At 44.3% G+C, this 20,795-nt stretch overlaps 1 protein-coding gene across 3 annotated transcripts in view; it reads left to right on the forward strand.

The window, feature by feature from the left end:
• The window catches only part of AMOT (angiomotin), a 142,432-nt gene extending 129,022 nt beyond the window's left edge, over nucleotides 1-13,410 (forward strand). For all 3 annotated transcript variants that reach the window (XM_033945976.1, XM_033945977.1, XM_033945978.1), the window contains 2 exons: nucleotides 1,881-2,108; nucleotides 9,026-13,410. In XM_033945976.1, the coding sequence (XP_033801867.1) occupies nucleotides 1,881-2,108; nucleotides 9,026-9,126 (329 nt within the window). In that variant the 3' untranslated portion in view covers nucleotides 9,127-13,410. The remainder of the gene's footprint in view (nucleotides 1-1,880; nucleotides 2,109-9,025) is intronic.
• Nucleotides 13,411-20,795: the final 7,385 nt, after the last annotated feature.

A 20,795-nucleotide genomic window follows, 5' to 3' on the forward strand; every position in this document is an offset into this window, starting at 1 on the left:
CATTTTGGGAAAAGAGATGGGATGGGATTTGATTTACTGCCCTTCTGTGACAGACAAAGCAGTTTACATATTACAGGACACTTCCCCCTCTCGATTCGCGGTTTTGGGACTCGCAATTTCAATTATTTGCGATTCCCTAAAACCGGAATCACTCCCGCCTCCCGGACCTCCCCGGACCTTGCCTGGTGGTCTAGCGGTCTTTCGGGGCAGGAGAGATCTTCCTACGCTCCTGCCCCGTGCAGATCACTCATACAAAATGGCTTCCGTGAGTTCCCGTCGTAGTCGCGAGAGACTACGAAAACTCATGGCAGCCATTTGATTTAGACACCACTAGGCACGATTCTGTAAATGGTGCCTAACTTTGAATCCACAAGTCCAGGGTTTCATAACCTGGGTATCTGTGGACAGGTTTCAGGGGGTCCATGAGGGTCAGATAAAAATGAACATTTATATTCGCTATACAGCCTGGTACTGTGGATTTTTCTCGCAGATAACGAGAGAGTAGATGTAGTAGTAGATCCTTTACAACAGGGGTAGGGAACTCCGGTCCTCGAGAGCCGTATTCCAGTCAGATTTTCAGGATTTCCCCAATGAATATGCATTGAAAGCAGTGCATGCAAATAGATCTCATGCATAGTCATTGGGGAAATCCTGAAAACCCGACTGGAATATGGCTCTCGAGGTCCGGAGTTCCCTACCCCTGCTTTACAAAGTTGCACTAGCATTTTTAGCGCTGACTGCAGTGGTAACAGCTCGAACACTCAAGGCAGCCTGCACTAAAACACGCTAGAGCGGCTTTGTAAAGGAGGACGTTAATTTGCACAAGTGAATTGTATTTCAAAATTATAACGAGTGGCCATTACTTTTTGCTTTAAAAAGGAGTGTTTTTTTTTTTAGATAGTTTACTTTAAAGTTTAATAATACTTTGTGTACGTCATAAATGTTTATCAAATCTCGAGAAATAAAGTGCATTATAGTCATTGCATGCAATGTTGTGTCTATGTGAATACAGTGTTCCCCTGCGAATTCACGAATCGCGGACTCACTAATTTGCCGCCTTTCCCGTACTAAATTCAGTCCCCCACCAATCAGGAGCTGAGTGTCAAAGCAGCTCCTGATTGGTGTAGCCTGACTTTAGTAACAGGAAGAGGCGGTCGGAGCAGACCGTGAGTGATTTTGCACCCGCCGGCGCCCCAGCTGCCCTCTCCTGCCTTTTAACCGTATTTGCGGTTTTTCAAAATTTGTGGGCGAATTTCGGGAGAGTACTGTATTTCTGGGGAAGGGGGGGGGGTCCCTAGCTTTCATCAGATTCTTAAAGGGGGTCCCTGACTCAAAAAAAGGTTAAGAAATCACTGCATTAGTTAACAGAGAATTTCAACCTCTGCCCAAATCATAAAACCATCCGAAGAAAAGCAGAGCCGTCCAGGTCTTCAAACCAAAGGTAATTTATTGGCATCCCCGACACGGATCGTGTTTCGGCTAGGAAGCCTGCTTCAGGTGTCCTAAAGTCTCGTGTCATAAATGAATCAACTCACATACGATGTAAAAAGACTGAAAGAATTATGCGCTGTCGTACAGGCGTAATCAGAAATGGTCCGTGTTGAGCCTTGAGGTTGTTCCCACACATTTGGAAGCCAATAAATGACCTTCGGTTTGAAGACCTGGACGGCTCTGCTTTTCTTTGGATGGTCTAACTTTGAATGACCTGCGGTAGGTGCTGTTTCCTTAGGCGCGATTTATAGAATCGGGCCCTTTGTGCTTAAAACGCTAAACAGATGAACAGTTTAGCTGATCCTCCAAGCTGGGACGAGCACGACGTCTGCCTTATGATTCTGTTTTCCTGGTGCACTTAATTTGAAACATTTCGTGCTTTACCCAAGGTGTTCTCCTGGGCACAGAATATCGAACTGAATCCATTTCTTCCACGCCTTCGCCAGTACTTCCTTCCACTCCCCTGCTGTCCGCGCACTCCAAGACCGGCAGCCGAGACTGTAGCACACAGACAGACCGAGGGACAGAGCAGAATAAAGCCCCACCCTCTAGCGTCTCTCCAGCACCTGGGCGGCTAAGTGCTCCAAGTCCCGGCGTGTACAGCACGGACAAAACAGGTATGTGGTACGCCCCTAATTACAGTTGTATGCATCTTGCTTGGTGTCGCCTCATTTTAGGGGGGGGGGGGAGCAGAGAGAACCCCTTATGTTGCGAAAATACTGTATCTGCAGCGAAGAGTATGCGGCCGGAACACAGCTGCCTATAACTGCAAGATTTTAGGGCTCCTTTTACAAAGCTGCGCTAAACGCTAACGCCAGCATTGAGCAAGCATTAGTTCTGGCCGCCTAGCGCGGGTTTAGCGTGCGCTAAAATGCCGCCTGCGCTAAAAACGCTATCGTAGCTTTGTAAAAGGAACCCTTAGTGCTATGACCTGTTTTAACAAGATATTAAGGGGCAGTTTCCTTATGCATCGCAATGCAAAACACTGCAGTCAGATTAATATACGGAGCTTTGCCATTGCAATAGTTTTTCTTTGTCTGTTTATTCATTCATCTATACCAGGGGTTAGGGAACTCCGGTCCTCGAGAGCCGTATTCCTGTCGGGCTTTCAGGATTTCCCCAATGAATATGCGTTGAAAGCGGTGCATGCAAATAGATCTCCTGCATATTCATTGGGGAAATCCTGAAAACCCGACTGGAGTACGGCTCTCGAGGACCGGAGTTCCCTACCCCTGCTCTATCTAACCCCTTACAATACATTGTAGGAGACCCCTTATATCAGTGGTCTCAAACCTGCGGCCCGGGGGCCACATGTGGCCCGCCAGATACTATTTTGAGGCCCTCGGTATGTTTATCATAATCACAACTGTTTCTTGATCATATGTCTCTTTAGCTATAAATGACAATATTATTATTAAGACTTAGCCAAAAGGAAAGATTTATAAACTATTAGAGTTTTACCTCATGCAAAATTGTCATTTCTGTAATAAGACATTAACTATTTTTTCTGAGGCCCTCCAAGTACCTACAAATCCAAAATGTGGCCCTGCAGAGGGTTTGAGTTTGAGACCACTGCCTTGTATATACTGTTCAAAACTCATAGACGTCTTAGGTTTCTACTCCCAGCAAGGCTTTGCGGAAAGCAGAAGAAGAGTAAGAATTGTTCCATTTGGGTCCCCTTCCTCTGGAATTCTCTTCCAAAGCACTTATGATAGGAGTTCTCCGAAATCTGAATTTAAGAATGGAAGTTCTAGATCAGGGGTCTCAAAGTCCCTCCTTGAGGGCCGCAATCCAGTCGGGTTTTCAGGATTTCCCCAGTGAATATGCATGAGATCTATGTGCATGCACTGCTTTCAATGCATATTCATTGGGGAAATCCTGAAAACCCGACTGGATTGTGGCCCTCAAGGAGGGACTTTGAGATCCCACTTCTAGATCAAGGGGTCAGGACTGTTTGACAGGTTGTGATGTAGAAATTCTCATAACTAGGAGTTGGGTTGGTCTGGCAGGATGGTCACAAAGAGGCTTTAGAGCAGGGGTAGGGAACTCCGGTCCTCGAGAGCCGTATTTCAGTCGGGTTTTCAGGATTTCCCAATTGAATATGCATTGAAAGCAGTGCATGCAAATAGATCTCATGCATATTCATTGGGGAAAACCTGACTGGAATACGGCTCTCGAGGACCGGAGTTCCCTAACCCTGATCTATACCAATGGTCTCAAACCCTTTGCAGGGCCACATTTTGGATTTGTAGATACTTGGAGGGCCTCAGAAAAAAATAGTTAATGTCTTATTAAAGAAATGCCAATTTTGCATGAGGTAAAACTCTTTATAGTTTGGCTAAGTGTTAATAATAATATTGTCATTTATAGCTAAAGAGACAGATGATCAAGAAACTGTTTTATTTTACTTTTGTGATTATGATAAACATACCGAGGGCCTCAAAATAGGACCTGGCGGGCCGCAAGTTTGAGACCACTGATCTATACGGTTCTCCCAGGAGAGCTCAATGGTTTACATGAATATTCAGGTACTCAAGTGTTTCCCCTGTCTGTGCTGATGGGCTCCCAATCTATCTAATGTACCTGGGGCAATGGGGGAGGGGGGCTTAAGTGACTTGGCCAGAGTCACAAAGAGCAGCGTGGCATAATTTTGCCAGTAATTCTTCTTTTTCCTTGCTTTAATGCTTTTAAGTTTCAAAGTTTATTTTTAATCTTGATATACTGCCAGGAGAATGAAAAATCCATCAAAGCAATTTACAGCGATTTATATAAAACAGAAAAATAACTATAATATAAATAGGAAAGGAAAGCATTAAACATTGGGTGTACAAAAACGCATTCAAATTCCCAATAACATTGAAAAGCCGCTATTGGGTGGGTGCCATCAAACCAACAGGCAAAGACGTGCAGTCTGGATCAAATGCCTCTGCAAATAGATGTGTAGTGAGGCGGCTGTTAAACTGAGATAAAGAAGGCTCAAGCTGAAAGGCTGGGGGGAGGAGGCCAGCTTCCAAAGATGGGACCCCATCACATTAAACGCTCTGTTGCGGCTAGAGGAAAGACGAACAGGACGAAGAGAGGGTACATGGAAGAGCCAGCTTTGGTGGACAGTAAATAAAGTTCAAGATATTGGGGACAGATATGACAGTTACTGTACCTGGTTTTAAGAAAGGTTTGGACAAGTTCCTGGAGGAAAAGTCCATAGTCTGTTATTGAGACAGACATGGGGGAAGCCACTGCTTGCCCTGGATTGGTAGCATGGAATGTTGCTACTCTTTGGGGTTCCGGAATCTTTTGTTACTGTTTGGGATTCCAGAATCTTGCTATTCTTTAGGATTCTGAATGGAATGTTGCTACTCTGGGGATTCCGCATGGAATGTTGCTACTCTTTGGGGTTCCGGAATCTTTTGTTACTCTTTGGGATTCCAGAATCTTGCTATTCTTTAGGATTCTGAATGGAATGTTGCTACTCTGGGGATTCCGCATGGAATGTTGCTACTCTTTGGGGTTCCGGAATCTTTTGTTACTCTTTGGGATTCCAGAATCTTGCTATTCTTTAGGATTCTGAATGGAATGTTGCTACTCTGGGGATTCCGCATGGAATGTTGCTACTCTTTGGGGTTCCGGAATCTTTTGTTACTGTTTGGGATTCCAGAATCTTGCTATTCTTTAGGATTCTGAATGGAATGTTGCTACTCTGGGGATTCCGCATGGAATGTTGCTACTCTTTGGGGTTCCGGAATCTTTTGTTACTCTTTGGGATTCCAGAATCTTGCTATTCTTTAGGATTCTGAATGGAATGTTGCTACTCTTTGGGGTTCCGGAATCTTTTGTTACTCTTTGGGATTCCAGAATCTTGCTATTCTTTAGGATTTAGAATGGAATGTTGCTACTCTGGGGATTCCCCATGGAATGTTGCTACTCTTTGGGGTTCCGGAATCTTTTGTTACTCTTTGGGATTCCAGAATCTTGCTATTCTTTAGGATTCTGAATGGAATGTTGATACATCTTGGGTTTTGGCCAGGTACTAATGACCTGGATTAGCCACCATGAGAACAGGCTATTGGGCTTGATGGACCATTGGTCTGGCCCAGTAAAGCTATTCTTATGTTCTTATGTCGTTTATAAACTACAGTAAAAGAAGCATACGTTATGCGGAAAGACACAGGTAATCGTTGTTCCTCGTGAAGGGGTGGGTTGGTGACATGATCAAACCGTCAAACCCCAGAGAGAAGGCAAATGGCTGCGTTTTGATCTAGTTGCAAACGCTGGATATTCTTCTTATGAACATAAGACATAAAATCAGATTTCTATACCGCACAACCATGAAGTTCAAAAGATGAATTGAAGAACAAAAAAATAGAAAGAATCAAGAAAATCTAAAAGATTATAAATTTTGGAAAAGGGATAAAGTTTTTAGTTGACTTCTGTAATGTAAATAGGAGTGTGCCATGACGAAAGACCTTGTCGCGAGGAGCTGCTTGAAAGGAGCGAGCGCGATCGTGGCATTTCTTGCTTTTGTGGAAGTCCCGGGAAAAGGGCAGCGATCAAGACACGTTAAGAACAAACGAGTGACTGGCCGGCAAACTCAATGGAGCATCGTTTTCTCTTATCTCATCTTCCTTTCTTGTTTAAGATCTCTTCTCGTAATTTGATTTTTGAAATTACGAGAAAAAAATGGAAGAATATAAGAGCATAAGAAAAGGATCCACCTCTTTCGTATGGTTTTAGTCCATCTAGCCCAGTCTCCTTGCCAATCCAGGTCAGAGTAACTGATTCCAGGGCAAACAGTGGCTTCCCACATGTCTGTCTCAGTACAAAAGGGGATGAGCAGCTGAGGTCATGTGGTTGAATGCAGGGGTAAAGGGGATGGGGCTTGATGTACGCTTTTTCTGTATGTGGTTACAATCATAGTGGTCTACATATTTTAGACAGGCACTTATTTTGTACCTGGGGCAATGAAGTGTTAAGTGACCTATCCAGAGTCAGAAGGAGCTGCAGTTGGAATTGAACTCACAACCTCAGGGTGCGGAGGCAGCTGCTCTAACCACTGGGCCACTCCTACTTCCAGTGGTCTATGTTGCTAACTCCTCCCCTTAGTGTGATGAGTTTCAGTCTTTGGTAACCAGAGCTGAGATTGTGATGTCACAATGGCTCATTCCACCCATAAGAGTCAACCTCATCAGTGATGTCACAATAGCTTGATTGTAAAGAGTAACAATCGGAGCAGTTTACATATTTTGTACCTGGGGCAACGAAGTGATAAGAGACTTGCCCAGAGTCACCAGGAGCTGCAGTTGGAATTGAACTCACAACCGCAGGGTGCGGAGGCAGCTGCTCTAACCACTGGGCCACTCCTACTTCCAGTGGTCTATGTTGCTAACTCCTCCCCTTAGTGTGATGAGTTTCAGTCTTTGGTAACCAGAGCTGAGATTGTGATGTCACAAGGGCTCATTCCACCCATAAGAGTCAACCTCATCAGTGATGTCACAATAGCTTGATTGTAAAGAGTAACAATCGGAGCAGTTTACATATTTTGTACCTGGGGCAACGAAGTGATAAGAGACTTGCCCAGAGTCACCAGGAGCTGCAGTTGGAATTGAACTCACAACCGCAGGGTGCGGAGGCAGTTGCTCCACCATAGCGGTAAAATGAAGGGTAAATTGCTGGACTGCAGAAACCAAAATGACATCATACCAGTAATATTTACCACAAACATGTAACTCCAGATGCTAATACCAGTTTTTGGCGCAGAGATTAAACTGCTGGTCGTACACGTCCATGTGATAAAGCATTTGGTCTCCTCTGTTAGAACATTTTCTGCATGCAAATTATTTGCTTACAATTTGGTTACAGTTTTGGATGCCAAATTTTTTTCCAAAGTGATAAGAAACTGCGAATGTCTTTTTTTTTTTTTTTTTTTTTTTTTAATTGAACTCTTTAGCTTCTTGCAGACATGGTACGAGGACGTATTAGCCCCGTTTTACATTTTATTGCCCCCAACATCTGGATTGTTGTCGTAAACACTTTAAATGTATCTGCCTAACATTCAAGATCCTACATGGCATTCTTCCTCCCCTAATTCCACTATCCTGGAATTCTTCGAGACCCGACACTACCAGATCCGCCCACATACTCAAACTATCTTTCCCCTCGTTAAAAGGCATCATGTATGCAGGTAAATTAGGGAAATCCCTTTTCTTCAAATTCACAGAGCTTTGGAATAACCTCCCAGCCCCGCTGCGGAACCTAGGCTCATTCCAATTATTCCGAAAGCATCTGAAAACCTGGCTTTTCTCCAAAACGTAAAGCTATCTATTTAAAATGTAAAGCTAGCTATCCTCTTCACAACCTCTAATTTCTTATTATGTCCTTCCCTCATTTATTGAATTACCTGTAAACCGTGCCAAGCTCTATCTTTATGGAGATGATGCACTATACAAACTTAAGGTTTCATTTCGTTTCTCTTCCTCTTTCTTTATTTTCTCTCTCCTCCCTTCCTCTCCCTTTTTTTTCTCTCTCTCTTCCTCTCTCTCTCTCTCTCTCTCTCTTTTTTCCTCTCTCTCCCTCTCTCCTTTTTTTCTCTCTCTCTTCCTCTCTCTTCTTTTTTTTTCTCTCTCTCTCTTTTTTTCTCTCTTTCTCTTTCTCACTAAAAGACAACATGTATGCAGGTAAATTAGGGAAATCCCTCTTCTTCAAATTCACTGAGCTTTGGAACAACCTCCCAGCCCTGCTGCGGAACCTCGGCTCATTCCAATTATTCCAAAAGCATCTGAAAACCTGGCTTTTCACCAAAACGTAAAGCTATCTATTTAAAATGTAAAGCTAGCTATCCTCTTCACAACCTCTAATTTCTTATTATGTCCTTCTCTCATTTATTGAATTACCTGTAAACCGTGCCAAGCTCTATCTTTATGGAGATGATGCACTATACAAACTTAAGGTTTCATTTCGTTTCTCTTCCTCTCTCTTTATTTTCTCTCTCTCCTATTTTTCTCTCTCCCTTCCTCTCCCTTTTTTTCTCTCTCTCTTCCTCTCTCTCTCTCTCTTTTTTCCTCTCTCTCCCTCTCTCCTTTTTTTCTCTCTCTCTTCCTCTCTCTTTCTCTTTCTCACTAAAAGGCATCATGTATGCAGGTAAATTAGGGAAATCCCTTTTCTTCAATTTCACTGAGCTTTGGAATAACCTCCCTGCCCCGCTGCGGAACCTAGGCTCATTCCAATTATCCCGAAAGCATCTGAAAACCTGGTTTTTCTCCAAAACATAAAGCTATCTATTTAAAATGTAAAGCTAGCTATCCTCTTCAAACCTCTAATTTCTTATTATGCCCTTCCCTCATTTATTGAATTTACCTGTAAACCGTGCCGAGCTCTATCTTTATGGAGATAATGCAGTATACAAACTTAAGGTTTAGTTTAGTTTAAATAGACCCAGTGGGTTATTCCGCTTACCCACTGCTATTTGTGTTTTTAATATTTTGTTGAACTAACCTAGACTGAAGTTTGATTCTTTTCTTCTTTGTCTCTTCTCCAACAGACGGTGCGGGATTTCAGTGCAGTACTCTGGAGAGAAAGCTTCCGCCGCCACCTCTGGGGCAGGACCTCACGGACAGCGAAATGGTGGAATATCTCATCTGAAGACAGCCCAGGACTTTAGCTGTGAAACGTTCTGTTTCAGTGAGAATGTTTTCAGTTTAAAAATAAAGAAAAAAAAGAGACCCACTCCCTCCTTCAGCTATGTATGAGAAAAAATATATATACAGATAAATTATTCAGCACCAGTAATGTATTCTGTATCTTAGTTTTGAAGGTTTCGTACTGGAACTGTGGATGGTGGAACCAACTCGCAGTCTCTGTGTGTGTTTTCTACTGAAGGAAATGAATAAGAATTAAGTTTGGAATCAAGGAGGCGGGTTGCGTATTTCAGTTGGGCCCCCCCCCATCTCTGTATGGACTGGGGGGATCGCTTCCTCTCTCTCTCCTTGCTGGCCAAGGACTTGAAGGGACGTCATCTGTGTGGTGGACTGCAGGAACAGTCGACCTTTCCATCCGCACAGCAGGGCCGTTTCTCCTCTGTGCCCTGCCAGCTGAAAGACCCCAACCAAGAGATTGATCAAAGGCTGCTGTCAGTATTAATACAGATTTAATGGTTAAAATCAGCCACGGCTGGTGTTACCAATATATGGCAGTGTGCAGGTTCACTGAGCAGATCTGCCTGGCATGTGGGTGGCATCAACGTGCTTGCCCAGCTGCTGGGAGGGGGGGGCATTAGCCCATTGAGGAGTTTCCTACAAGGACCGGTGGCTTCAGAATGGGGAGTTTTTTTTAGCGTACTTTAAAAAATCCCGTTTGAAACTGGTTTCGCCTACACGGGCCACGTTTTAACAAATGCAATCCCTGGTATCGGAAATTGCTTAATATCGTTACATTAGTAGAAATACTTCATGAAAAAGCATTGCAAACGTATCTTTTCTATATGAATATATCCTTAACCGTTTAGTCGTTTGCAAAACAAAATATCGTGAAGGAGCTGGCAGCTTTCATTCGTAACGTGTGTGTACATTCACTGAACACGATTGTCATATATTTGTCATTTCTGCAGTTGAATTCTGTAGTGTTCCTGATTATGACTTTTGTATTGATATGCATTCTCTAAATGTTTTATTTTTTATCTACATTCATGTTATAGCAAACGTATATCGGTTTGAAAAATAAGACAGAGTTGCAGTTTGCAATCCGTGTTAGGCTGTGGCCTCTTTGGCCTCTGTTCCGCAAAGTCCTTTTGCCATGTGATGTTTAAAATAAGACTGCCTGAAGCAGTTTTTGTCTCAGCTAGAGGGAAAGGGGTGGATAGTCTTGCTTTTCGCGTGAAGTTTGCTCTTCTGAAAGCTTGTGTGTAATTTCTGTGAATTTTTAGAATAGAGGCGGTAGACGTGCTTTAGTAAGAGGTGTTCCCTCTATTCCATGTCACTTGGGAAGATACTCTTAAGACATGAGACTTGGAGAACTTATCCCTGTTTGTGAGGCGAGGGGGGGGGCGGGGGGATGCGGTCTTTGGAGACCATTCAAGTCACTCCGGCCCATGCATCTTTCAGTGGCGTGGAGTCGATGGTCCTGAGCTGGAAACGGAGAAAGTATTGCCTTCAGCACTTTCCAGCCGAGGGGCTGGAGCCAGGAAACCGTGAATTGAACCCTTGAATGTACAGTATTTGACTTGGTTTAATTTAAATGCCGACCTTTTTATTTGTGAGTGAAATGAAGGAATGCTGATTTTTTTTTTTTTTTTGCAGCTTAAATGGAAGTATTTTGAGATATAATGGCTTTTGTTTTGTCTGCACCTGTGACTTTTAAAGAGCAGCCGAGTGCAGCTGAATTTCATGTAGTTTTTAAACTTATTTCATTCTCTGGGTTTTTGTTTTTTTTTTTCCCTTAAAACATGTTATTTGTACAGTGTTGATTTTTATATAATATAGGTAGGGCAGCAAAATTTTCAGGCGGCCAGAGGCCTGCAAATCTTTTGAAGTTTGAAACTCTTGTGTGTTTGTGTGATTCCCTCACTGGATGTACACGTGAGAATGCACTTATACTGGCGTGTCATGCTTTTGACAATATTTGAAAACGGGATCACAGAAACTGTTCAGAATTTAAAGGCGAGCTGCTAGACGGTTCCTCACATCTTACCTTAAGACCTAAGATTGTCTGGTGCCAGGCATATAGTGTGAGCGAGCTGACGGTGAGACCAGACTGCATAGCCTGCTTGGCGTAATTGGATTTGCGGTTGGCGGTAGAGACAAGGAGGGGTTGTCTGGTTTGCATATTGGATGGAAGAGTCCGAGACTCCTCCATTTTACCCTGGCAAGTCACGGGTTCTCCCTGGGTCTCACGTCATCTGCTCGTAGTCAGTAGTGGCAGAAATGTGGTCTAAGGTCCTCCTCTAAAGCACAGCACCACATCCATGCAACATTACCGTTCGACATATTTCTAAAGCCGATGTTCAGTTGGGACCAATTAAGATGTTTATTCTATGTTGCTGTTTTGTATTGGGGGGTTGTAGGACCGGCTTATTCACATTGACCTACTTTTGAGGGAATAAAATGGGGAGCTTTAATGTCTTACATTGTTAAGCTGTTTTGCTATATCATTTTTTTATTTTTTTTTTAATAAAGAAAGTGGGTCCGTGTTACGAAGGAATCTGGCTTTGTCCATTTTTATCACGAAGGCTTCTGTTGCAGTACGTGTGAGAAACAACGTCGTCTCTCTCTGCTCAGCTTCGCGCTTCGGAGCAGAACGCGTGCGCCCTGCAAGCAGCACGCCCCTGCTTTTGTAGGAGGAAGCCCTCGGCTCCGTTTTAAAGTGAGCGGACTTTCTTCCCAGTGGCGTGCGCCATTTTAATCCCCAGATATCTCTATACGAATTGCTTAGCCATTTTCTTTAGCTGTTTTGAGAGGGGAGGGCACTGGAGTGTGGTTTTCAACATTGGCAAAAAGTTTTGACCCTTTTCCAGCTGGCATCTTTTCCTCATATCGATGTCCCTCTCTGGTATATAGGAGAATTGTTTTGGTGAGCGCAAAAGCAATGAACGTGACCGTCCATGAAAATGCATTCCATAGTACAGAACTTCACAATGTCTCCTGCTGTTCATTGGGGGTGTCTCAGACTGTTGTACCTCCCTAATAGCGATCAAGGAGAGAACCCTTAGTGTTTTACCTAGAAATGGCATATTTTCTTTGTGGTTCTGGAAACTTCCACTGTTAAACGTCTGGGCTAGGCCAACGTCTTTTACTGTGCTCTTGAACAGGGATGCTCAAGTCACTGAAAATAATCTCACTCATACAAATTTAAATTCAAATATACTACATTCATAATCGTCGTACTTCACATATGCTTTGTAGGGACTATCCCCATCGCGGAGCTTACCATCCAGTCATTGCTTAAGACAGGATGGTAAGCTCCTGCGATGGGGATATTCCCTACAGAGCATATGTGAAGTACGACGATTATGAATGCAAAATATTTGAATTTAAATTTGTTTGAGTGAGATGATTTCCAATGAATTGAGTATCTTTTTTTCTCCCTCATTTTTTGAGATATTAAATACTCTGTCGTAGATGACAAGGCTTGAACAGGGATATATAGCTTCGGTCCTTGAGTGCCTATAGCAGGCCAGATTTTCTGGATACCCACCATGAATGTGCATGAGGTAAATTTGCATGCACTAACCTCCGTTGTATGCAAATCATCCTCATAGAAACATAGAAAAATGACGGCAGAAAAGGGCCATAGCCCATCAAGTCTGCCCACTCTAATGATCCTTAACCCTCTGAAAGATCACACTCTGATGACCCATCCCTTTAACTCTACCCTCTTAGAGATCCGACATGGGCACCCCATTTATTCTTAAAATCTGGCATGCTGCTGGCCTCGATCACCTGCACTGGGAGCTCATTCCAATGATTAACCACTCTTTCGGTAAAGAAATACTTCCTGGTGTCGCCATGTCTTTGTGGATACCCTATAAACCAGACCTGCTGGTGGCACTTGAGGATCGGAGTCTCCTTTCCCTGCTCTTAAAGGATCTTTTGGGGCACTTGGTGGGGTGCAGGAGACGTCAGCCACAGCCCTGAAGGGGTGAAACCAAATTATCTAGGAAGCACAGTGCTGTATGACAGAATCTGAGGAGCGTATTTCATTTTGAACGGGATTAAAGCCACGCCCATTCGGGTCCCTGTTACCTGCTCTGGTGAAGATGCCCACACGGTGTCTCACTATATCTCAAGTATTTGCTGGGCAAACTTTTTTTTTTTTTTTTTCCATGGTTAACTTTTTACAAGTTTTGTAACAGAAAGATTATTTTTGCACTGTTCTGCTTTTCTGTTGCTGTGCTCTAGAACTGGAAATAAAAGATTCTAATCTCTAGCTCTGGTTGCTTTTCCTGTGTATTCATTCCAAAGAGGCATACGTTTATTTAATTTCTACACCTATGCTGGAATACTCGGCCATTACAAAGCACTAGTTCTCATCTTCGAAATTAGTAGTAATCTGCCCTACGAAAGCTGAATTCTGCAGAGAAGGAAAGATGATTGCTTTGTGACTACATTTGTTTAGAATGTTTACTTCTGTGTATGTATGTATATATATATATATATATATATATATATATATATATATATATAGTATGTATAATATGTATAGTATGTATGTATAGTATGTATATATATATATATATAGTATGTATAGTATGTATGTATAGTATGTATATATATGTATATATAGTATGTGTGTATATATACAGAACATAAGAATTGCCGCTGCTGGGTCAGACCAGTGGTCCATTGCGCCCAGCAGTCCGCTCACGCGGCAGCCCCCAGGTCAAAGACCTGTGCCCTAACTGAAACCAGCCCTACCTGTGTTCGTTCTGGTTCAACAGGAACTTGTCCAACCCTGTCTTGAATCCCTGGAGGGTGTTTTCCCCTATAACAGGCTCAGGAAGAGCGTTCCAGCTTTCTACCACTCTCTGGGTGAAGAAGAACTTCCTTACTTTCGTATGGAATCTATCCCCTTTTAACTTCAGAGAGTGCCCTCTCGTTCTCTCTACCTCGGAGAGGGTGAACAACCTGTCTTTATCTACTAAGAACGAAAAACAAAAGGGAAAACCAACACAATCTGCAGTGAGGAAGAGCACAAAGAAAAACTGCAGACAAACGTGCAAGATGCAGGCTATGTTTATTGTATCAATTATTGATTGCGGTTAATGTTATCACTTTTAAGCAAACCAAGGGACCCGACATGGTCTATGTTTCGGTTAACACGCCTTCATCGGGGGTCCCAGGTTGACAAGGTATCAAATTAAACCGATTTAAACAGGCTCATGTTTATTTTTGTTTGCAGTTTAATTTGATACCTTGTCAACCTGGGACCCCCGATGAAGGCGTGTTAACCGAAACACGGACCGTGTCGGGTCCCTTGGTTTGTTAAAAGGTGGTAACATTAACCGCAATCAAAATTTGATATACAGTGCTCCCCCGGTCATTCATGGTCGGCGATTCGTGGTCCCGGTCATTTGCGGTATTTTCTGACCGCGAATGTCCAGGCAGGAGAGGGCAGCCAGAGCGCCGGCGAGTGAAGGAAATCACTCGCGGTATGCTCTGACCGCCGCTTCCTTTACTAAAGTCAAGCCTCACCAATCAGGAGTTGCATGTCAAAGTAGCTCCTGATTGGTGAGGCCCGACTTTAGTGCAGGAAGAGGCGGTTGGAGCATACCGCGAGTGATTTCCTTCACTCGCCGGCACTCCAACTGCCCTCTCCTGCCTCTCCGGCTGCCCTTTCCTATCTCCCCCACTAAAAACCATATTCGTGATTTTTCAAGGTTAGGGGTTTCCTGGAACTGAACCACCGTGAATATCGGGGAGAGTACTGTAATAAACATAGCCTGCATGTGTATGTATACATACACCAATAAATAAAGAGATACAACCGTATACACTGGCATAAAGAAAACAAAAAAAGCACGCTGTTGATTTGTTTAGCAAGAACTCACATTCATCCAATAAAGAAATCATAAATACAGAAAATGGAATGGAATAAAACAGACCTCGTACACTGACAGCCGGAACTGCACTGACTGTCTTTTTAGCTGTGTGATAATTTTTGAAAAGTCCTGCTGTTTATGAGAGAAGCTTTTGTTAATTTTTCCCCTGATGTAGCCTTGATGAGAAAGCGAAACAGAAGTGCTTACTGTCGGGAGAAAGTCGTCGCGGTAATCTGTGAAGAAGAAGCAAGAAACGGATTGCCTCAAGCAGACGGTTGGAAGCTACATTTTTTTTCCACACTCTATTTCTATGAATGCTATAATGTAGAGGCCATTTTTCCCAGCTGTAGACTTGTCACGAGTTTTATGAAGTGGAAACTTGATAATTATCCAGTTTTTAAAGAAGAAAACAGTTTTGAAATAAAAGTTTAACTAACAGATGAGAGACTGATATAATATTGACATATGGAGTTCTTTTCAGACCTGTGATACTACGGATAGCTTAGGGTACGAGGTCTGTTTTTCTCCATTTTTTTGTATTTATGATTTCTGGTCCATATGTTATTCACTGTTTTCTATTAAAAGCCATAGTTAATATAGTGAAACCGTGAATAACATGGTGGGATACTTGGTCTGTTCCTGAAGGAGAGGCAAAACACGGTGAAGAAAGTGCTGGGAATCAGCGATTTTCTCTGTAAACGCTTGGAATCAGCGATTTCTCTATGCAAGCTGATGTAACTTGGGGGAAGGAGCCAGCAAGCTAAAAACCGTGAATAATCGAAACCGTGAATGCTGAAACCGCGAATAAGGAGGGAGAAGTATAGTTGATTTCTTTATAGGATGAATGTGAGTTCCTGCTAAACAAATCAGCGTGTTTTTTCTTTTGTTTATTCTCTCTCTCTCTCTCTCTCTATATATATATATGTGTGTGTGTGTGTATCACTAATAATAAAACCCTAAGTACACATGCGCTCTCCTACATGCGTGATCCGTAGCTTCCTGGTTGGCAGAATGTTAAAGGGTGCGATGCGTGCGCACGTTCAGAGCTGACCGGGGAGAGAAGGAGGCGGCGGCAACCGAGCTAAGGAGCTAGGGGAGGGAAGGCCACAACTACTGCCGCTCCCTGGTTGCACGGTCTTCTCTGCCGCCACTCTCCCCTCTGAGTCAGAGCACCTTTGCAGCTCGCAGGAGCTGTGTTCTCTGCCCGTCTGGCGGCAAACCAACACCCCTTACCTATGAATTTAAGTTTGTTGGGCGGGTCGAGGATTAGGATTTGTTTATTCGCTGCCATGGCACTGGAGGCTGGTGGCGCTGCTGCAGAGAGGGGGGGAAAGGGGGGGGCAAAGGAAGGGGAGCGGGGAACAGGAGGGAGGGAAAGAGACAGAAAGATAGACAGACACAGCAGCCAAGAAGAGAGAGAGAAAGACAGACAGCGGCCAAGGAGAGAACGAGACAGAAAGACAGCGGCCAATGAGAGAGAGAAAGAGACAGAAAGACACACACACAGTGGCCAACGAGAGAGAGAGAAAGAGACAGAAAGACACACAGCGGCCAAGGAGAGAGAAAAAGACAAAGACACACAGATAGCAGCCAAGGAGAGAAAGAGACAGAAAGACAGCAGCCAAGGAGAGAGAGAGAGATAGAAAGACAGCGGCCAATGAGAGAAAGAGACAGAAAGACACACAGTGGCCAAGGAGAGAGAGAGACAGAAAGAAAAACAGCGGCCAAGGAGAGAGAAAGAGACAGAAAGAAAGACAGACACATCTATTCTAGCACCCTTTAATGTAACAGGCTTAAAGACTAGTATATATATATATATATATATATATATATATATATATATATATATATATATATATATATATACAAAAGCAGAGGAGCGGATCCCAGATGAATAAAATGAAAACTTTATTGAGTCCAGAATACCCGACGTAGGCCACGTTTCGCCCCAAACTAGAGCTGCATCAGGGATTTGTATCTAAAACATACATTATAAATAAGGGATCCATTCATACAATAGTAACATACATTAATAAACATTTTCTTAAGTGTGAGGTGGTATTTGAATGCACATAACGTGAGCAAACCAAAGTGCAACATGCCTTAAGAGAGTTTGTAAAAATATTTACATACCAATGAATTGCAATTCATTGAATAATCAATGGAGGAATTAAAGAAGAAACTTAGTAGAGGGGGTGCAAGAAGCCAGTGATTAAGCGAGGTGCTGTAAGGAGAAGCTTGTTAGAGAATATTTAATTTGGATTTCCACCAAGCCTAAAATACTTAGAGAACTATTTGGTTTCCAGCAGGTCTAATAGTAACAGATTTAAGAGTGAACAGAGATATAACCCAGCACAAATCTGCACAGATTTAGAATAAGGCAGAATTTAAAATGTATGCCTAGCTCAAAATAGAAGATCAGTGGTCAGCAGAGATTAAATCACCCAGGCAATGCCCAAAAAAATTCAGAATGGCACAAATGAAAACTTTGACTAAGTTCAGAAGAGAAGCAGGTCTTGTCCTAAGGCAGAGATCTCAAAGTCCCTCCTTGAGGGCCGCAATCCAGTCGGGTTTTCAGGATTTCCCCAATGAATATGCATGAGATCTATGTGCATGCACTGCTTCCAATGCATATTCATTGGGGAAATCCTGAAAACCCGACTGGATTGCGGCCCTCAAGGAGGGACTTTGAGACCACTGTCCTAAGGTGTATCAGAAGAGAAAATACATCTGGCGCCCAACCCTGTCCTGGAGGACCACCAGCCAGTCAGGTTTTCAGGACAGCCCTAATGAATATGCATGAAAGAGATTTGCATGCAATGGAGATGATAGGAATGCAGATCTGGTCCATGCATATTCCTTAGAGCTATCCCGAAAACCCGACTGGCTAGTGGTCCTCCAGGACAGGGTTGGGGACCACTGCACGCCTACTTCCCATAGCATGCATTTGAAAAAGGGGTGTGGCCATGGGAGAGGCATTCCAAAAAGTCAAATATTGAGTTATATAATACTGCCTTAGTGCACTTACTCCCTCCCCCTTTTTAGTGCCATCTGCGATGGTAACAGCTCCAATGCTCATAAAATTCCAATGAGCGTCGGAGCTGTTACCACCCCTAACCGGCATTAAAAACCTGGATCCCAGCATTTATACCAGGTTTCAGCAGTTATAAATATGGTATCGAAAGTTAGGGCACAGGAGCTGATGCCAAGGCTCCTATAGGAAGGGCAGGCACCCTTTATATAATAATGCTTAGAGGTGGTATAGGAGGTGGTATAGGAAGAGGGCAGAGGGCAGCCCACCCCGGGCGCCACCTTGGTGGGGGCACCAGCACTTCTCCCCTCCTGTCCTTCCCCCATGCCTCTGCCAGCGCAAGCAGCAGGACCAGGAAGTGACATCAGAAGGAGAGCCAAGGCTGGCATGAGCAGGAAGTTGGCGTTGCTGCTTACGCCAGCGATGTTAAAGAGCTATGGGGGAAGGGAAGGAGCACACGGTTGGGAGGGCAGAGAAGAGGGTGGAGGCACCACTGCCACGGGCGCCTCCCACCCTCCCTATGCCACGGATGCTTGGCACCAATTTTTCTCAGCATCCATTTTTAAGTGCCATTTATAGAATCTCCTCCCTATTGCAATGTATAACATGGATCCAAGGCATTTATACGTCTTTATAAAAACTGCCCAATGCAGGAACCAAAGTTGCAGCAATGCTACTTCTGTACATAGCAACTCAGGAGAAGGCGTAGATCCGCTTGGGTACAGTATGCATCAATGCACATGTTTTAGAGAGACTATAGGGGCTCATTTTCAAAGCATTTAGACGTTCGAAGTATAGTACTTTGTGTGTTGGGTTTGCGACCCAATTTTACTCTGGCCCGATTCACTTACTTCTCTGCCAATCCGATTCCGATCCACGCCTGCAAATGAGGGGAACGGCATGCATAGTAGGCAGGGACGCGATTCACAAAACAAATTTTGCGAACCAACTGGGGCTGGCCGATCAACCCAAGAAGCGACTGCTGGGGACCAGTTGCAAACGTCCTTTCCCACTCTCCAGCTCCATTGCCGCCCTGCTCTCTGCCCTTCTCCTGTCTTTCAGCCCCGACTTTCAGCCTCGCTGCCCTGCTGCTCTGACTGTTCTCTGCTGCCCCGACTCTTCTGCTTTCTGCCTCCTTCCCTGCAGTGCAGCCCCGCTTTAAACAGGCGGGCTCACACTGCAGGAAAGACGGCAGAGAGCAGGAGGGTCGGGGCCAGTGAGTTATAGCTGAGCTTCCTATCCAATCCCCATCACTTACATGAAACCCAGCAGCAATAGAGAAAGGGGTTCTTGTGCATGGCGCTCATCCCAAGCAAACGGCTGCAAACTTTTTGATTGACTCTCTGTCATAAGGAGCCCGAGTTTGAACAGGGGGAGTTTTAGCCGAGGCTGCTGCCACCGGGATCAACCTTAACAACTAGTTGAAGAGACAGGAGTCAGGGCCCCCCCAACACCCCCCCCTAAAAAAAACACAGCAAAAATGAACACGAACGCATGCGCAGATCATCTACAGGGAAAGCAGATGGTCTGCACATGCGTCAGGATCGCACACTAGCAATCCGTGTCGGCGGATGGGGCCGTTCCTCCGATCGCCCCATTAGAATATTACTGGTTTCTGAATCCATCGGACCTGCCCGGATCGCACACGGATCGATCACGATCGGGCAGGTTAGTGAATCTAGCCCTATGTGCTTTAGAAATGAGCCTCCACGTGTAAACCACAACTGCACCCCCCTCTCTGCCCAAGCTCCACCCTTAAACATGCCCACACCAGAGCTGCAGCCACATCTATAATAATAAAACGCTAAGCGCACATGCGTACTCCTACCTGCGTGATCTGTGATCCGTAGGTCCGTGGCCGGCAGGAGTGCGCATGCGCGCTTAGCTGTGCCAGTGGCCGGCACAGAAATTGTAAAGCGCGGGCCTCCCTGCTCTCCAGCTCCTCCAGGCATCGAAGCGGCAGTCCTCCATCCAGTCCACCGAAGTGGCTCTTCTGTCTGCCCTCCTCTTCAAAAAACCCTGCTGAGGATCGCGGCCGGCTGTAGCGAACCCAGCAGGCCGCTCTGCACCTCGGTAGCACGTTCCCTCTGATGCACCGGAGGAGATTGAGAGGGGACATGATTGAAACATTCAAGGTACTGAAGGGGATAGACTTAGTAGATAGAGACAGGTTGTTCACCCTCTCCAAGGTAGCGAGAATGAGAGGGCACTCTCTGAAGTTAAAAGGGGATAGATTCCGTACAAACGTAAGGAAGTTCTTCTTCACCCAGAGAGTGGTAGAAAACTGGAACGCTCGTCCGGAGTCTGTCATAGGGGAAAACACCTTCCAGGGATTCAAGACAAAGTTAGACAAGTTCCTACTGAACAAGGACGTACCCTGGTAGGGCTAGTCTCAGTTAGGGATCTGGTCTTTGACCAAAAGGGCCGCCACGTGAACAGACTGCTGGGCACGATGGACCACTGGTCTGACCCAGCAATGGCATTTATTATGTTACCTAGTGCAGCATTTTTTACATGGGCTTAAATTCTGCTGTTAGCCTTAGAGAAGACAGAAAAACTGGGCCAACTGGATGGGCCAATTCAATTGATCTATCTTCGTTAAATAAACCAAACCTGACAACATATATATATAACATAGGGCATGCTCGCTCTATCTCTCTCACTGTTCTAACCAAGGAAGGTTGCCAGGCCTTTTGCAAGCGTTTTTACGAACTTCCCTCTAAGTAAGCCAAAATCTGGACAGAGTTT

The sequence above is a fragment of the Geotrypetes seraphini genome, chromosome 5, assembly GCF_902459505.1.
Source record: "Geotrypetes seraphini chromosome 5, aGeoSer1.1, whole genome shotgun sequence".
NCBI lineage: Eukaryota > Metazoa > Chordata > Amphibia > Gymnophiona > Dermophiidae > Geotrypetes > Geotrypetes seraphini.